Raw genomic sequence first — 14,272 nt, 5'->3', positions numbered from 1 at the left:
ATCAGATTTATAAAATAAAGGAAAGGAAAGTATTGGTCAACGAGTGGAGAGAGAGTAGAATGAGAATGGAGTTGCAGCTAAAAACTTAAAAAAGAATAACAATAATAATAAGAATAATTAAAAATAGTAAGTCACCATAAAGTGTTGGATGACAAGATGATGCGTTTTCAGTTTGTGATTGGCTAGCCATGTACGTCATCGTACGGAGGAGGTTGATGTGTTTCTACCATCGTACTATTTTCTTACTTTTTAACTGTGTTCCCTGTCCCACACTTGATGCACTTGTGCAGCTGCAGCCCCACACTCTCTCTCTCTCTCTCTCTCCTTTCAATTTCGTTTTCCATTTCCTAAAAAGTTTACAGATAATATTTTATGAGGTTTTGATTCCCTTTCCCTTTATATTACTATATTATAGGTTCATTTTGGGGGCATCATTTTAAGATTTTTAGTATTTCTCCATACGTTGTTCCCCCCTTTAACACTAAAACGTTTCTGTTTTGGGTTTTTACCAAATCAAGAAAAGGATGAGGTTCCAATTTTCTATTACCATAAAACATTTTGTTTCTTAATATGGTGGGGCTCGGGGAACCAATGGGGAATAGGTGGATGAATAAGGAAAGCTTGCTCTGATTAGTCTATGTGCGTGCTTCCACTTTTTTCTGTGTTTCTCTGCACTTCTTCCTACCTCTCTTTTCGGACTTTCTTTCTTTTCATTCTCTCTCTCTCTCTCTAACACTTACCCCTTTTCTGTGCCTTATTCTCTCTTCACTGCTCAAAAACATTTACGGGATTTTGCTAATTCGGTGCAAATCTCATTCCCTTTGACAAAACCCTCTTCATGGTTTATTCAGAAACAACAACTTCCTTTTTCTAACCGGTAAGAATAATCAATTATCCATCAATCACATAATTTTTATTTTTTTTTTCATGTACAGAAAACCCCATCTCTTGGATATATGCTTCTTCTTGTCTAGATCCTTTTTAGGAACTCATGTACATTTACTTTTACTTTGCTGTTTCCTTAAAATCTGCATATCTGGGCTCTGTTGTGTTCGGTTATTCTTCTGCTTGTTTTCATGCCTCAATTTCACTTATCCTCCTACAACTCATGTATAACATTATTTTTCGCCTTTGATGTGTGATTCTCGTCTGTTGGAATCTTCTGTGTTTCAGCTTTTCTGGGTTTTCAAATCTTGCTAGGAGAAGGCTCAATTTTGGTGGAAACCTCTCGTAGAAGAAAGCATAGTTTCTGGGTTTGTTTTACTTGGTGAGAATACTCCTTTGAGATACTATAAAGTAGTGTACTTGTTTCAGTTTTTTGTGGAGAACGAAGGCGTTTTTCTTACATAGTTCTTTTCCCTTTTTCTTCTTCTCTCTTTTTTGTTGCTGATTCACACATCACAGGTTTGTAGAGATGGTGAGAGGAAAGACTCAGATGAGGCGCATAGAGAACGCCACAAGCAGGCAAGTTACCTTCTCCAAGCGGCGCAATGGGTTGCTCAAGAAGGCCTTTGAACTTTCCGTTCTTTGTGATGCTGAGGTTGCTCTCATCATTTTCTCTCCAAGAGGAAAGCTTTATGAGTTTGCAAGCTCCAGGTATGTATATAACATATGGATACTCGTAACATTTCTATTTTCTGTGCTTTCTGTCATAAATTTCTGCTTTGTGAGATTGTGCTGCATTTGCTAAATATAGTATTTTTTTTTCCTTTTCATGCAAAGGTTTTTTCCAATTTTATAGCAAGTAGAAATAGTTTATATGTATATATATAGATATGTATGTGTTTCTCCTTCTTCTTATACTCAAGATCTTCATCATAATGACAGAAATATTATGGTGGAAAAGAGGTACGGGCTAAGGGGCTATTTTAGTTTAATTCAGTTTTGTATGCTGACCTTAGATAGCACCTATGGAGTTTTATTTGAAGCCTTTTTTGGGGCTTCAAGGAGCTGAGCAACAGAGAAAGATTTTGTCTTTAGATTCAAGAGTTTGAGTGATTTAGGGAAACACCTCAATATCTGATGACATTAAATGACTTGTGGTTGATTGGTGTTCTAATTTTTCTTTCTCTGATAAGCTGCATTTTTGTACTGATGTGAAGTGCTAATCTTAACTTAAAAGCACAAGCACAAGTTGTGACAAAGATTAGCGATACAAATCACCAAAGTGTTTCAAAGTACTTCTGCATTGAACCTAATTCTATCTTTCTCTCACTTAAGCTTGGCTTTTTGGATTTGAGTACCATTTAAAATTTCAAAACTCTTGCGATTTGTGGGGGTAAGCTATGTCTATCAACTTTTTCTTTACCTCATTTTTCATTTCTCGTACGTTAGATCATAGTCACATGCGTGTTGCATAATCCAAAGTGGTGTCAAAGTCTCATTATGATTTCTTGTATTAGGCTACATATTCCGAGTTGTAATTGAATAAAGGGTGAGCTTAGAGTGTAAAGAGAAAAATTGAGAGGAGCTGTACTATATCCTTCAATAATGGAAAAGGAGCCATCACATGCATGCAGGTTATAGATCACAGTATCGTATGTACTAAAATACTGACATCAAATTTCTTGAGAGATATACTAGAAAGTGAAAGGACTATATAATGACATGCACTACATGACTATGATTATATGACTCCAGCAATATCTTCCTGCATCAATAAATTAATATTATTTATGGGCGGGGAAATAATGTCTCATGATTCAGACCTCTCGTATGACTAAACTATGTGGCCAATTTGTTCAACTGATGTAATTTTCCAAAAGAAAAGGAAAAGTAAAACTCCATTGGCAAGGAGCTTGTGAAGTTCCATGAAATAATGTGCAGTGTATCACCACAGTTTCCGATACAAGTAGGGGCACACTAAACCTCCTTACGAGGTTGTTTATGTTTTCATTATTAACATGGTAAGAATTTCTAGATCATAGTTGAATCTGCAAGTTCTTATTTAATTTGGTCTGATCTATTTGTTTAATAACATCAGTTAGTAACTAAGTACGACATGAGAATGGTTTGGTTTCTCCAAACATAACTTGAAAACCTTATCTATCAGTACATCTTCTTTTCCTTTTTTTCATTTTCTCTTTCTTTTTGAGTAGCATAAAAAGTACAATTGAAAATATTTTATTACAAGTAATGTACCATTGTATGTTCGTAGGATTATTCCAACCATACGATTGAATGCTTGATTGAAGCATGATGTGATACAATTTTTCTTTAAAGTTGCAGTGTTTTCTGAGAACCTGAATCATCAGAATCTTTTCGAAGTTCAGCAGTACAAATGTTATACACACCAATATACTTTTACTTGCTTTGATTCTTTATATTTGGCTTAAAGTGATTAATGTTTTTGAATGTTAATATCATTAACTGAAAGAACTTGCATTGTGCTGCTAAAGAAGTTGGTTTCCTGTCAAATGACATTTTTTTCAACACAACTACTACTACTATTACTATATACTGAACAAGTTCTTAGTAGCCTCATTCTTTTATATCACCGAGAGAAGTGTGTTTCTTTTCTTTTTCTTTTAGTACAGCGGCTTATGAACTTATTTGTTGGCTGCTTGTGACAATTGTTTTGTGGTGTATGGAAGCTTCAAAATTTCTTGAAATGTTAACTGTAATCAAGATGTGACCTGAATATGGAATTTATGATGATGGCTTTCTTGGCATTTGAATTTGGCCTTTTGAGTATTTTTAACTGTGGTTGATGACGAGCTAGGGTTTTTGTTGTGAGTATTCAGGTGAAAATTCTTTAATTTCCATCATGTATGTTTATTAACCTGCCTACTTAGAAGTCTACATAAACCACACCAATAAATTTACCTAAATACAGTATACTCGTAACAAGAAGGGAGACTTGTACCCTTTTATATAATATATAAAAATTTCAGATTAATTTTCTTTGCATTACAAATGTATGAAAAGGAATGCATGGGGGAAATTAGATTAAATTTACCCAAGCTGTGGTACATTATGCTTGTTTAAAGTCAAATAATACATGAACACTTGTAATGTTTTAGCTTGTAATGTTTTGATTGACTTATGTATTCAACATTTGATTATGATGGGCTAGGGTTTTGGTTGTTAAGAAGTTGAATGAAACTATGGAGAGAATATTTTAAAAGATAGTGAGTAATTCATAATATAATCAAGTTCAAATTAATTTGAGAAGAAAGTGTTCACTTTATATGCTTTTATAAGTGAGTATAAAATTAGTAGTGTTATTAATTGTGTATAAAAACTTAATATCTAATTTTCCAACACATGCTCATAGTATTAATAGCTGATTTTTATACCTATGATGACCAAAATTATGTTGAGCTTATTTGTATAATTTTTTTCAGAAAAAAGTTTGAGAGATAAACAACTAAAAATGAATAATTTTAAGAAAGTTGTAATTAATAATGGATAAATTAAAAAAAAGAAAAAGAAAAAGAAACTATTGTTTTTTTCTAAGTTAAAAGTTTAGGCAGACATGTGCATACTATCTTATCTTGTATGTACTTTTTGTGATGTGGGTCAGTCTTTTGGAATATGAGCTGCATATTTACAATCTATATGTTTTGATCTTAGTTTGATTTGAAGTATAACCAGGCAAAAATCTGCTCTGTTGTGTACGGATGCCGGATCTTTGGGGAAAAAAATCAACATGTTATATATTTTTGCAAAGATAGCTTTTTTAAATAATTAAATTCAACATGTAATTACATAGAGATATAATGATTTGGAGTGAAGACAACAGAATAAATGAATTTATTTAACAATTTCTTTTCATAAAGTGTGAAATTAGTAAAGTAAAAGATATTTCAATCATAAATAATTTTTTTCTAACCTACATTGTTTTCCTTTAGCTGCCATACTTTAAATTTCGATTTTTTTATAAAGATAATAATACTTTGAGAATATTTTTTTATAATATTTTAATATTATTTACGTGTTATTTTATGATTGGTCGAAAATTATTTCATAATCAATAATAATAATTATAAACACTATCATAAATCAATCACAGAATAATATGTAGATGATGTTAAAATATTATCAAAAAATATTGACAAAGTGTCATTATCCTTTCTGTAATATCTGTTCATTTGATATCCATATCTTTTAAAGCAAAATTTTTAAACACAAATTACAAACTTGAAAGATAATACATTTGAAACCAGGCAGTTTAAGAAAACACATTTTGGTTCTTTTGAGTTGTAACCTTGAATTTATTTGAGTTTACACATAATGAGAAAAGTAAGAAACTGTTTTGTAAATAATTTTTTATTAAAATGTTCTTACACTTTTATGTATTTCCTTTTTCATAAAAAAACATAACAATTCATTCTAACTAGATTGATATCATACTCCTCGATAGTCATAAACTTCTTAAGAATATACATATAAAAGAGAAGAATAACAATACAAACAAACATATTGCATAATACACATTTTTATGAATATATAATATACTGAAGATTAATCTCACCTAATTGATTTGTGAATAACACTAGGATAATCTAGACTATTCAATATATGTTGTGTTTGTTTTGTGATGTTTAAGGAAGTTTTGATTTGTTGAGGATGGATGGATGAGTTAGTGATGTTGGGTTTTGATGAAACAGCATGCAGGAGACAATTGAACGCTACCGCAGGCATAACAGGAGTGCTCAAACAGTGAACAGATCTGATGAGAAGAATATGCAGGTATTATTTCGCATTTCATCTCCTATTTTCTTTTAGCTTTTACTTCTTTTATATATGCTTCTAGAATATCACTATAAACAATACAAACACTATATTCTACTACTACCTTACCTTCTCATTAGGTAAATTAAAATGAATTTATTTTAAATTTGTTTAATTTTTTTGCAACTATTTTGTTACATTAAACAATTGATTAAAAAATATAAGACAAAAAATTTCGTTCATCACCAAATTCAAAAATATTAAATATAAAAGTTATCATCAAATTAAAGTTAATAAAAATATTCAACTAGAATCCACCAAAAAATAACTACTATAAAATTTAATAAAGAAAAATATATGGTATATCTACTGAAAAATAGTCTCATTAATCCTGGTTGAGAAAATCTTATGAGAAATAACTTTTTGTTAGGGTTGACTAAAAGACTTTTATTTACTTTACTTGAAAGATAGTTTCAATAACATGGATAAAAAAAAATCCTGCTAACATAGACTAAAAAATAACTCTTCAATATTCAAAATGAAAGTAATTAATGTTAATTTGAAAATAGTCTCAATTAACATTGAAAATAATTTCAATTAACACATTATTACAAAAATGACTTTTGACATCAATTATTTTTTACTGTTGATGTTAGAGAAAACTCTAATGTCGTATTTATAAATATTAAATTGTCATTATAGTTGAAAACAGTCATTTAAGAAAGTTAGTTATTTCAAATTAAAATTTGACGACATTTAATGTTTGTCCTGTCTTTAAATTTATCACCACAAATTATATATCAAAACTAAAGCTATATACACAAAATGTAACTATTAACACTAAAACTATCAAAATTAAAACTATATATAAAGACAAAACTAAAACTTTCATAATTAAAATTTTGTCTTAAATAATTTTCAAACAAAGTTCTAATGCCATGTGAGTCCTAACGTTCAAGTATTACATTGTCCACTCTGACTTATTTTCTTTATAGTTTCATCCATTATAGGTGATGAATTCTTGAATCATTAAAAAAATAACACAATTTCATTGTGTATGAATATTAATATTTAAAATTGTTAGAAGTCTCAAATCGACTAGAGATAAAGTCAATTTATAGTATATAAGTGGGTGCAAATCTCATCTTATAAGTATGTTTTGTGGGGTTAAGTTAGGTTTAAAGTTCACTTCTTAACATAGTATAAATTGCATCCGCACATGCATTCTGCCCAAATCCTAACCTATTTAATTAGGACAACGAACCCAAATCCCATTTTCACACTCTTCATGGAATTTACGTTGATTCATCTAGCTTTGATCCATATTATTCATAACAAACTCCATCAATCTCAAATTATCAAATTTCAGTAACATTTCGCATTGGCTTCTATTGTACACGAAATGATAGTGATTATTCATAACTAAAATCAAGTATACATCCAGAAACCAATACACTTTATAGCGATTATGAATTATGTTTTTTTATCAACCGAAATGTTATCAAATTTATGCATCTACTTCAATATACACGTTATAGCGATTATAAAAAATAATATTTTCAAACTATTTGATAAGACAATTCAAGATTTAATGCAAATAATATAATCCATTAAAAGTTTAATCTTTTGTACTAAATTTTAAATAGAAACTAAGGTTCACTCCATGCTTAATTAAAATTAACTTAATTTATAAATTCTTCCAACATATCTAATAAATGTAAATTATACAAAGCATCAAAATCTAACAAATTTACAATTAATTAGATAACTAATAAAAACTAACAATTAAATTTAATACTCAACACGAAATAGATCATAATATAAATTAAAATGCACCTACTAAGATAATACTAATAAAATTAAATATTCATATTAAAACTATGATAAAACTAATATAAAAATCTAAATATTTAATACAAAACATTCTAACACAAAAAATTTGATTAAAAAACTTCAATTTTTTTTCCTCAAATCACTAAAACAATTTGGCCAATATAAATCAAATCATGGGAAGCAAAATGAAATACAAGTCACAAACCAAACTAAACTTGTCTCCATGTATTGATCCACAAATATGAAGGATGTGTTCTCAAAACTGCCGAGCAATGGAAGAGGAGGAATAATTGACAATGGGAAATGGATAACTCGTTACCACTCAAAGTGGTTCAAAATGCATTCCCTACATGAAATAATCAATCAAAGCGAACAAAAATCACATTCAAGACATTGTAGGAACATGAATTTGAGTAAAATGAAACTGTTTCGGGTAGATGGGGTCTTCCTCTACAATTTGGTATTCTCTAGTCGTCCACTGCCTCTAGTCCCTTGCTGTCCGTCTCAACCGTCCGGGTACCTGTTAAAAGCACTCCGACGCTCAAGTCAGTTCTCAATCTTGTTTATAGAGATAGAGAGAGAAAGTTATCAGGCAGCATAAATGCACCATCAATGTTCTTACCTACTGTTACCTTTGACCTTTATTTATAGCTTTCCAGATGGGCCAAGGATTAACCTTTATTAACCACGGCCCAAGATTGGGCCCAACGTCCTTGATCCTGTTTAGTACGATGTTAATTATTGGCCTGATATTTCTCCGTTCGACCGTCCGGCCCAGCCGGACGCACTCAGGGTGTCTGAAGTTATGGATTGGAAAGTTAACTGTCCGGACGTCTTGCCCGATGTAGGGGGCCGGACGCCCTTCCTGGTACAGAAACAAAATACAACTTTGGTCGTTGTCTCAGATGTTGGTTCGCTTGGGAAAAGAAAGTGTGAAGAAACAATGTAGAGAAATGACCTTCATATTAGGTTTTTAATATTTTAAAACCATTTGATGTCGGATAAGTGGGGATCGACATCCTTGGACATCAAATACAAGAGGGGTCGACGTCAAATCACCAACAGATGTGTGTTTGGGTGGGGGGGGGGGAGGGGTGGTTGACATCAAACTTATATTTACGAAAATATTATTGGTCATTTTTTACTTTAGTTTCTCATTGTATAGACATTGCATTGGTATCATTATAGTCCCTTTTGTGTTGGTAACTTTAACAAAAAAAATTAAAAGTATCAATGATATTGACAAGGATTATCTTTAGCAAAAGAAAAACCATGCCAATGATGACTAAAATAATAATTATGATAAACTTTAACTTAAAAGAAATTTTTGCCAACATGAAGTGAAATATTTGTATTGAGATGACATCCAAACTAAAGCTTACTAAATGCGTCTTAACTAAATTAGGAGTGAAAGAGATGGTCTTTGGCACATTAGAGCTTGCAAATGATTTGGTGTGTTTTAAGTTGGACACTTGTATTTCCAAGGTGACTTAATAGTCATCAGAGTTTTCTTTTTAGAAAAAAAAACATATTAAATAAATACAATTAGATTATTCTTACCCATATTCAAAGAAATACATATATTCAATCTGTTAACTACTACAAAATTGACATTTAACTTATTGATATTTACATCGGTTGTAGATTACTGATGTAATAAGTGTATCATATTTTACATCGGTTATTAAATTGATGTAATATGTGTTACACATTATATTAGTTATCTTAAAGAACTAATGTAATATGTGTTCTTGCAACACAATTGGAGTATAATGACAATGGTTGTTACCCACAACACAAGTTAGAGATGTACTGTCACAAGTGAAGGTGTGAACACAAGCAATGTAATAACTACCTATTTAAAACACATTACATTGGTTCCTAGTCCAACTAATGTAATATTTGTCTACTTGTTTATGAAAATGGCATTGTATTTTCATACACAATTATTATTTTTAAATAGATGTAATTTAATACTATAAAATATAAATTTCTCACTAGTGTAAGTCCAAAATAGATAATGTATTTACCAACTTATCAATCATCTAACTCAACCCTATATTCTATATTAGTCCTAATAACGTTGCACATAAAAGACCCACATTTTTTGCCAAACAATACTCAGGTAATATACACTCATGAAGAGTTGGCTTAATTAAATTTCACATCCTTCATAAATTTGAATATTTTAAATTGGGTTCCTATTACAAATTTTTAGATTATTGAGTACTCAACATTTTTACATTTTCAATTAAGTTTTTGTCTTCTGATTTTTTTTTTATTAACTAGGTGACCATTGTTTTTTTTTTTCATATCATTTTGCTTACTTGTCTTACCGTATTTAAAAAAAATGGTGAGGTTTTGTGATTAATATCAAATGATATTGCAGTTAGTATAAACAACAGGTGACTTTTATTGTTTTCATTGAAAATTTGTTGAATAAGAGAATTATTATAATTCACTTACAACAATGGTTGTGATGATTCCTTAATCATTGTAGATGATGACATGGAAGTCAACAATGAATATGACGACCTGGTTATTTAACCTATTTTCAATAAAAGTAATCAAAATCATTTGTCATTTTACATTAACGACATATATTAATCAAAAAAACTTGACATTATTTAATAAATAAAAACAATTAAGCAAGGTTACATAACAAGATATCCGTCATTTCATTCAATTAATATAAAATTAAACAAACTTAATTTAAAAATACAAAAAAAAAATGAATATTCAATAAAATAAAAAAATTTAATTAGAGTTCAATTAAAAATGTTCAAAATTTTTAGGATATTAAAATTCAATTAAGGCTCAAGATTTCTTTTATATGTTTTAATCAAAATCTCATGTTATTATAAAGCTTGACATCTCAATTATATTGAGATCCAAAACATATATATAGTTTACCATCATATGAAAAATATTATTGAAAAAATAAAATAATAAAATACTTATGAGGGGATCACCACCGATACTCACTATAAAAATACAAAAAAAATAAAAATAAATTATATGAGCTAAGTACCCCTAAGCATAAACTAGTATCTATGAAGAAATGCATACTAATACTAGAAGACAGCTTAGGATACCATATAAAAGATTCCATCTTGATAATCTAAAACTAACCAATTTATCCTAACAATGATTATCTTTTTTAAAAAATATAAGATATATTACTTTGAAGGAAAGTTAACAAAAGCTTAACTTTCAAATTCAAATGTCACCAAGCTAAACGCAACTGTGATTGCAAATATTTGATTAGATTCATTTCTTTCTATTTAAGCCCTTCACAACCAATTTTGTATGGTTTTGGGCAAATCTCCTTTGATATATCAACTTCAACATCCATTTATTCTTGAGATTTCTCTTCTTTTATGGTAGTTTTATTAACTCAAATACGTGATTCATTCAAAAATTTTACCTATTCTGCCATGGTTTTACACCATGTTAGACTGCTTCTTCTTAGCTTTTTAGCTCTCCCAAACCAACCAACAAACATATACTTTGATCTAGATGTTTGTGAAGGACAATACTAAATTCATAAGTGATTTTGTAATAATTAGCTCAACCGAAAATATTTCAAAATTTATAGGTCAAATCATTGTAATTGTTTTATATCGATTAGAAAGAAGATCAATTTAGAGTATATACAAGAATACGAATCTCATTTTATAAACTAAACTGATTTTGTGGAATTGAATTAGACTTAAAATCTAATTTTTATTAACAGGTTTCTTCTGACCATGATCCTAAAAAGGTTTCTTCTGACCATGATCCTAAAATGGTTGTGAGAATGGTTTGCCATCTTTGTAATCTTGTATCATGGAGTCTCTAAGTTGTCTTCTCTAATTTGGTTTCATAATGATACTTAGATTAGAACCCATGGATCATGTCCACCGCCATAGATTAGAACGCATGAAAGCTTTTGAACACTTCTCTTTGGACATCAATAAGAATGTAACGACCCAAACTCTTAAAATTTGATTTTAACCAGAAAGAAAAAGTGAATGTTAAAGCTTGACCATTTTTTAAGAGTTACCTAATTGAAAGCTTAGACTTTTCTTGTTAAAAAAATCAAATTTCAACTTAACATTTATAACTTAATTATTTTATCTATTATTCTAATATTATCTCTTGATTTCACAACTAACTAGCAGAAAGATGATTTAGTCATCCAAAATGTTAGTCATCTTCTATCAATGGACCATCTTAATACCATATCTTAACGTTGTTGAAATTGTTCTAGAAGTAGTGCTTGAGGAGGAAAGTCAATGTCACTCTCAGAAACATCTTCAAAATAACTACTTTTCACCTTTCTTTGCTGAACAAACTTCAAATCCTTCATAAATCTTGCATTTTTCAATATTAGAAAAGGATATTGATGAGATTGTAAAATTTATAGTATCAAGAGCACTCAACATAGTTTGGCCGTCGGTAAAACAAATTCAAAATCCATCAATAAATCTGTTGATAATAAAAATTTACTGATATATATATATATATATATATATATATATATATATATATATATATATATATATATATATATATATATATATATATATATCCATCGGTAATATTAATAATTTTTGTAGGAAAAGAACTATGACCGAAAGAATAACTATCATACTTATCATTAATGTTTTGTTCACTTGAGTGAATTTGAAGGAGAGTAATGAAGAGGATTTGAAAGTAATTTTTCTTGTTGTTTATTTGAGCGAATTTGGAGGTAAACAAGAGTGGATTTGAAAATAAAGTTTGTTAAAATTAGTGTAGGATTTAATTTATGTGACAAATTAAAAAAATTTACTTCCAAATCCACTCTTACTTATTTCCAAATCTATTCAAATAAACAACAACAAAATTTATCTTTAAATCCTCTCAAATTCTTCAATTATTCTCCTCCAAATCCACTAAAGTGAACAAGACATAAAAGAATTCAATCTTGTCGCTTTGTCGTGGGATCTCTTGTCCTTTTGTTGATTTTTTTTAATCATAATGGCACAAAAAACTAACAAGACCATGCTCACAGAAAACAAAAGGCAGAGACTTAATGTAAAGAGTAAATAAAACAACAAAAACAATCAATACTAACACATGATGCAAAATATTGCTCCACTTGTCTTGGTAATAAATCCTCTAAATGATGCTGAAATGCTCGATTTCATTGTCATCAAGCATGTTTGATTGCATTTCACCTCTCAATTTTAAGTTCATATAGGGATTTTCTGAAGTAGGAAGTGGATCTCTCAGTCTTATGTTGAACATCAAAATCCATATTAAGGATTAACTCGTAGCTTCTCTCCTCATACCCTTAACATTTTTTAGCACTGTTTTTATGTACTGTGTCATGTTATAGATATTAAATTTTAGAATACGGAGGAGTGAATGAAACTTCCCTATACATTGCAGCATTTGAAGCAAGAAACAGCAAACTTGATGAAGAAGATTGAGCTTCTTGAAGCTTCAAAACGGTTCAATATCTTACTTTTCTATCCATTTTTACATACTGTTTGTATAAACTTTTAGTTTCCACTAAGAAAAAAGATAACATATATTGCATGTGTACTATTCATCCCTCAGGAAGCTCTTGGGAGAAGGATTGGGTTCATGCTCCTTGGAAGAACTGCAACAGATAGAACAACAGTTGGAAAGGAGTGTAAGCAATGTTCGTGCAAGAAAGGTTAGCTAAACAAGCTCATTAAATTTTCAATTTTAATATTCCAATTTGATAAATATCTGAACCCCGTCTTTTTTATATTCAGAATCAGGTTTACAAGGATCAAATCGAGCAACTAAAAGAAAAGGTAAGTTGCTCATATTAGTTCAATTTGTGAATGATTCCAACTGCAATGGATTTTGATATCAACCATTTCCCTATAAAATTTATATGTTTCTGTTCTTGTTTTGTGTTTAAATTTAGTCTTGTACTATTCTGTGTTCATGATTGATTATCTTTGATTTGGTAATGAGAATCAAAACAGTTTTTTAGAAAGGAATAAAAAGAAACCTCTGGTTGGATTACATGAAAGAGATGGTAACAATTGTGCTTTGATTACAATACAGGAAAGAACCCTATATGCTGAAAATGCCAGGCTGTGTGAGCAGGTGAAATTACACTACTGTGTAGAATTTATCTTGGAGATGTTTGTTGAAATAACAAAGTTATATCTAACACTAACTTTGCATGCAGTATGGTATCCAGCAACAGGCAGGAACAAAGGATGTGAGAGAAAATCAAGCCTATGAAGAAAGCAGTCCAAGTTCAGAAGTGGAGACTGAGTTGTTCATTGGACTACCTAGGTCTACTTTAACATAATTTAATCCTTGTTTATGCAACTGTGAAATAAGGAGAAGCCCAACTGTAATCTATAATGTCACATGTTTCCTTGTACTGATATGAATAATATTGTCGCTTGAATTTTATAATTTAATGATTCCCTTGTCTTCCTCGTTTATCACCTTTATTAGTTACTGTGATGTTATGTGGAAGAAATTGGGGCATGCTAGAACTATGAAATTACCAACAGATTATTGGACTGTCTATCTAAAATACCCTATGTTGATAAAACTGAGAATTTTTTGAACTTTTTAAGATGTTCAATACAGTAAGAGTGACAAAATCTATATATATTATATGTATATCAGAATATCAGTGTTCAAAATGTATATACACTGATATACTTGTGAACTTCTACAACATCTCTATTCTATATAATGTGCAATCACTAAAATATATTTTGATAACAACCAAATT

At 29.8% G+C, this 14,272-nt stretch overlaps 1 protein-coding gene across 1 annotated transcript; it reads left to right on the top strand.

The window, feature by feature from the left end:
* Positions 1-515: 515 nt before the first annotated feature.
* On the top strand, positions 516-13,973 carry LOC106752989 (MADS-box protein SOC1-like). The gene is made up of 9 exons (XM_014634771.2): positions 516-877; positions 1,174-1,267; positions 1,405-1,596; positions 5,613-5,694; positions 12,928-12,989; positions 13,099-13,198; positions 13,281-13,322; positions 13,582-13,623; positions 13,709-13,973. Exons 3-9 carry the CDS (start codon positions 1,415-1,417, stop codon positions 13,832-13,834), a joined length of 636 nt encoding a protein of 211 aa, XP_014490257.1. The 5' UTR covers positions 516-877; positions 1,174-1,267; positions 1,405-1,414; the 3' UTR covers positions 13,835-13,973.
* The last annotated feature ends 299 nt before the right edge of the window (positions 13,974-14,272 follow it).

The sequence above is a fragment of the Vigna radiata genome, unplaced genomic scaffold (assembly GCF_000741045.1).
Source record: "Vigna radiata var. radiata cultivar VC1973A unplaced genomic scaffold, Vradiata_ver6 scaffold_122, whole genome shotgun sequence".
In the NCBI taxonomy this organism is placed as follows: domain Eukaryota; kingdom Viridiplantae; phylum Streptophyta; class Magnoliopsida; order Fabales; family Fabaceae; genus Vigna; species Vigna radiata.
The sequence above is the reverse complement of the archived record's forward strand: the minus strand, read 5'-3'. Positions and strand labels throughout refer to the sequence as shown.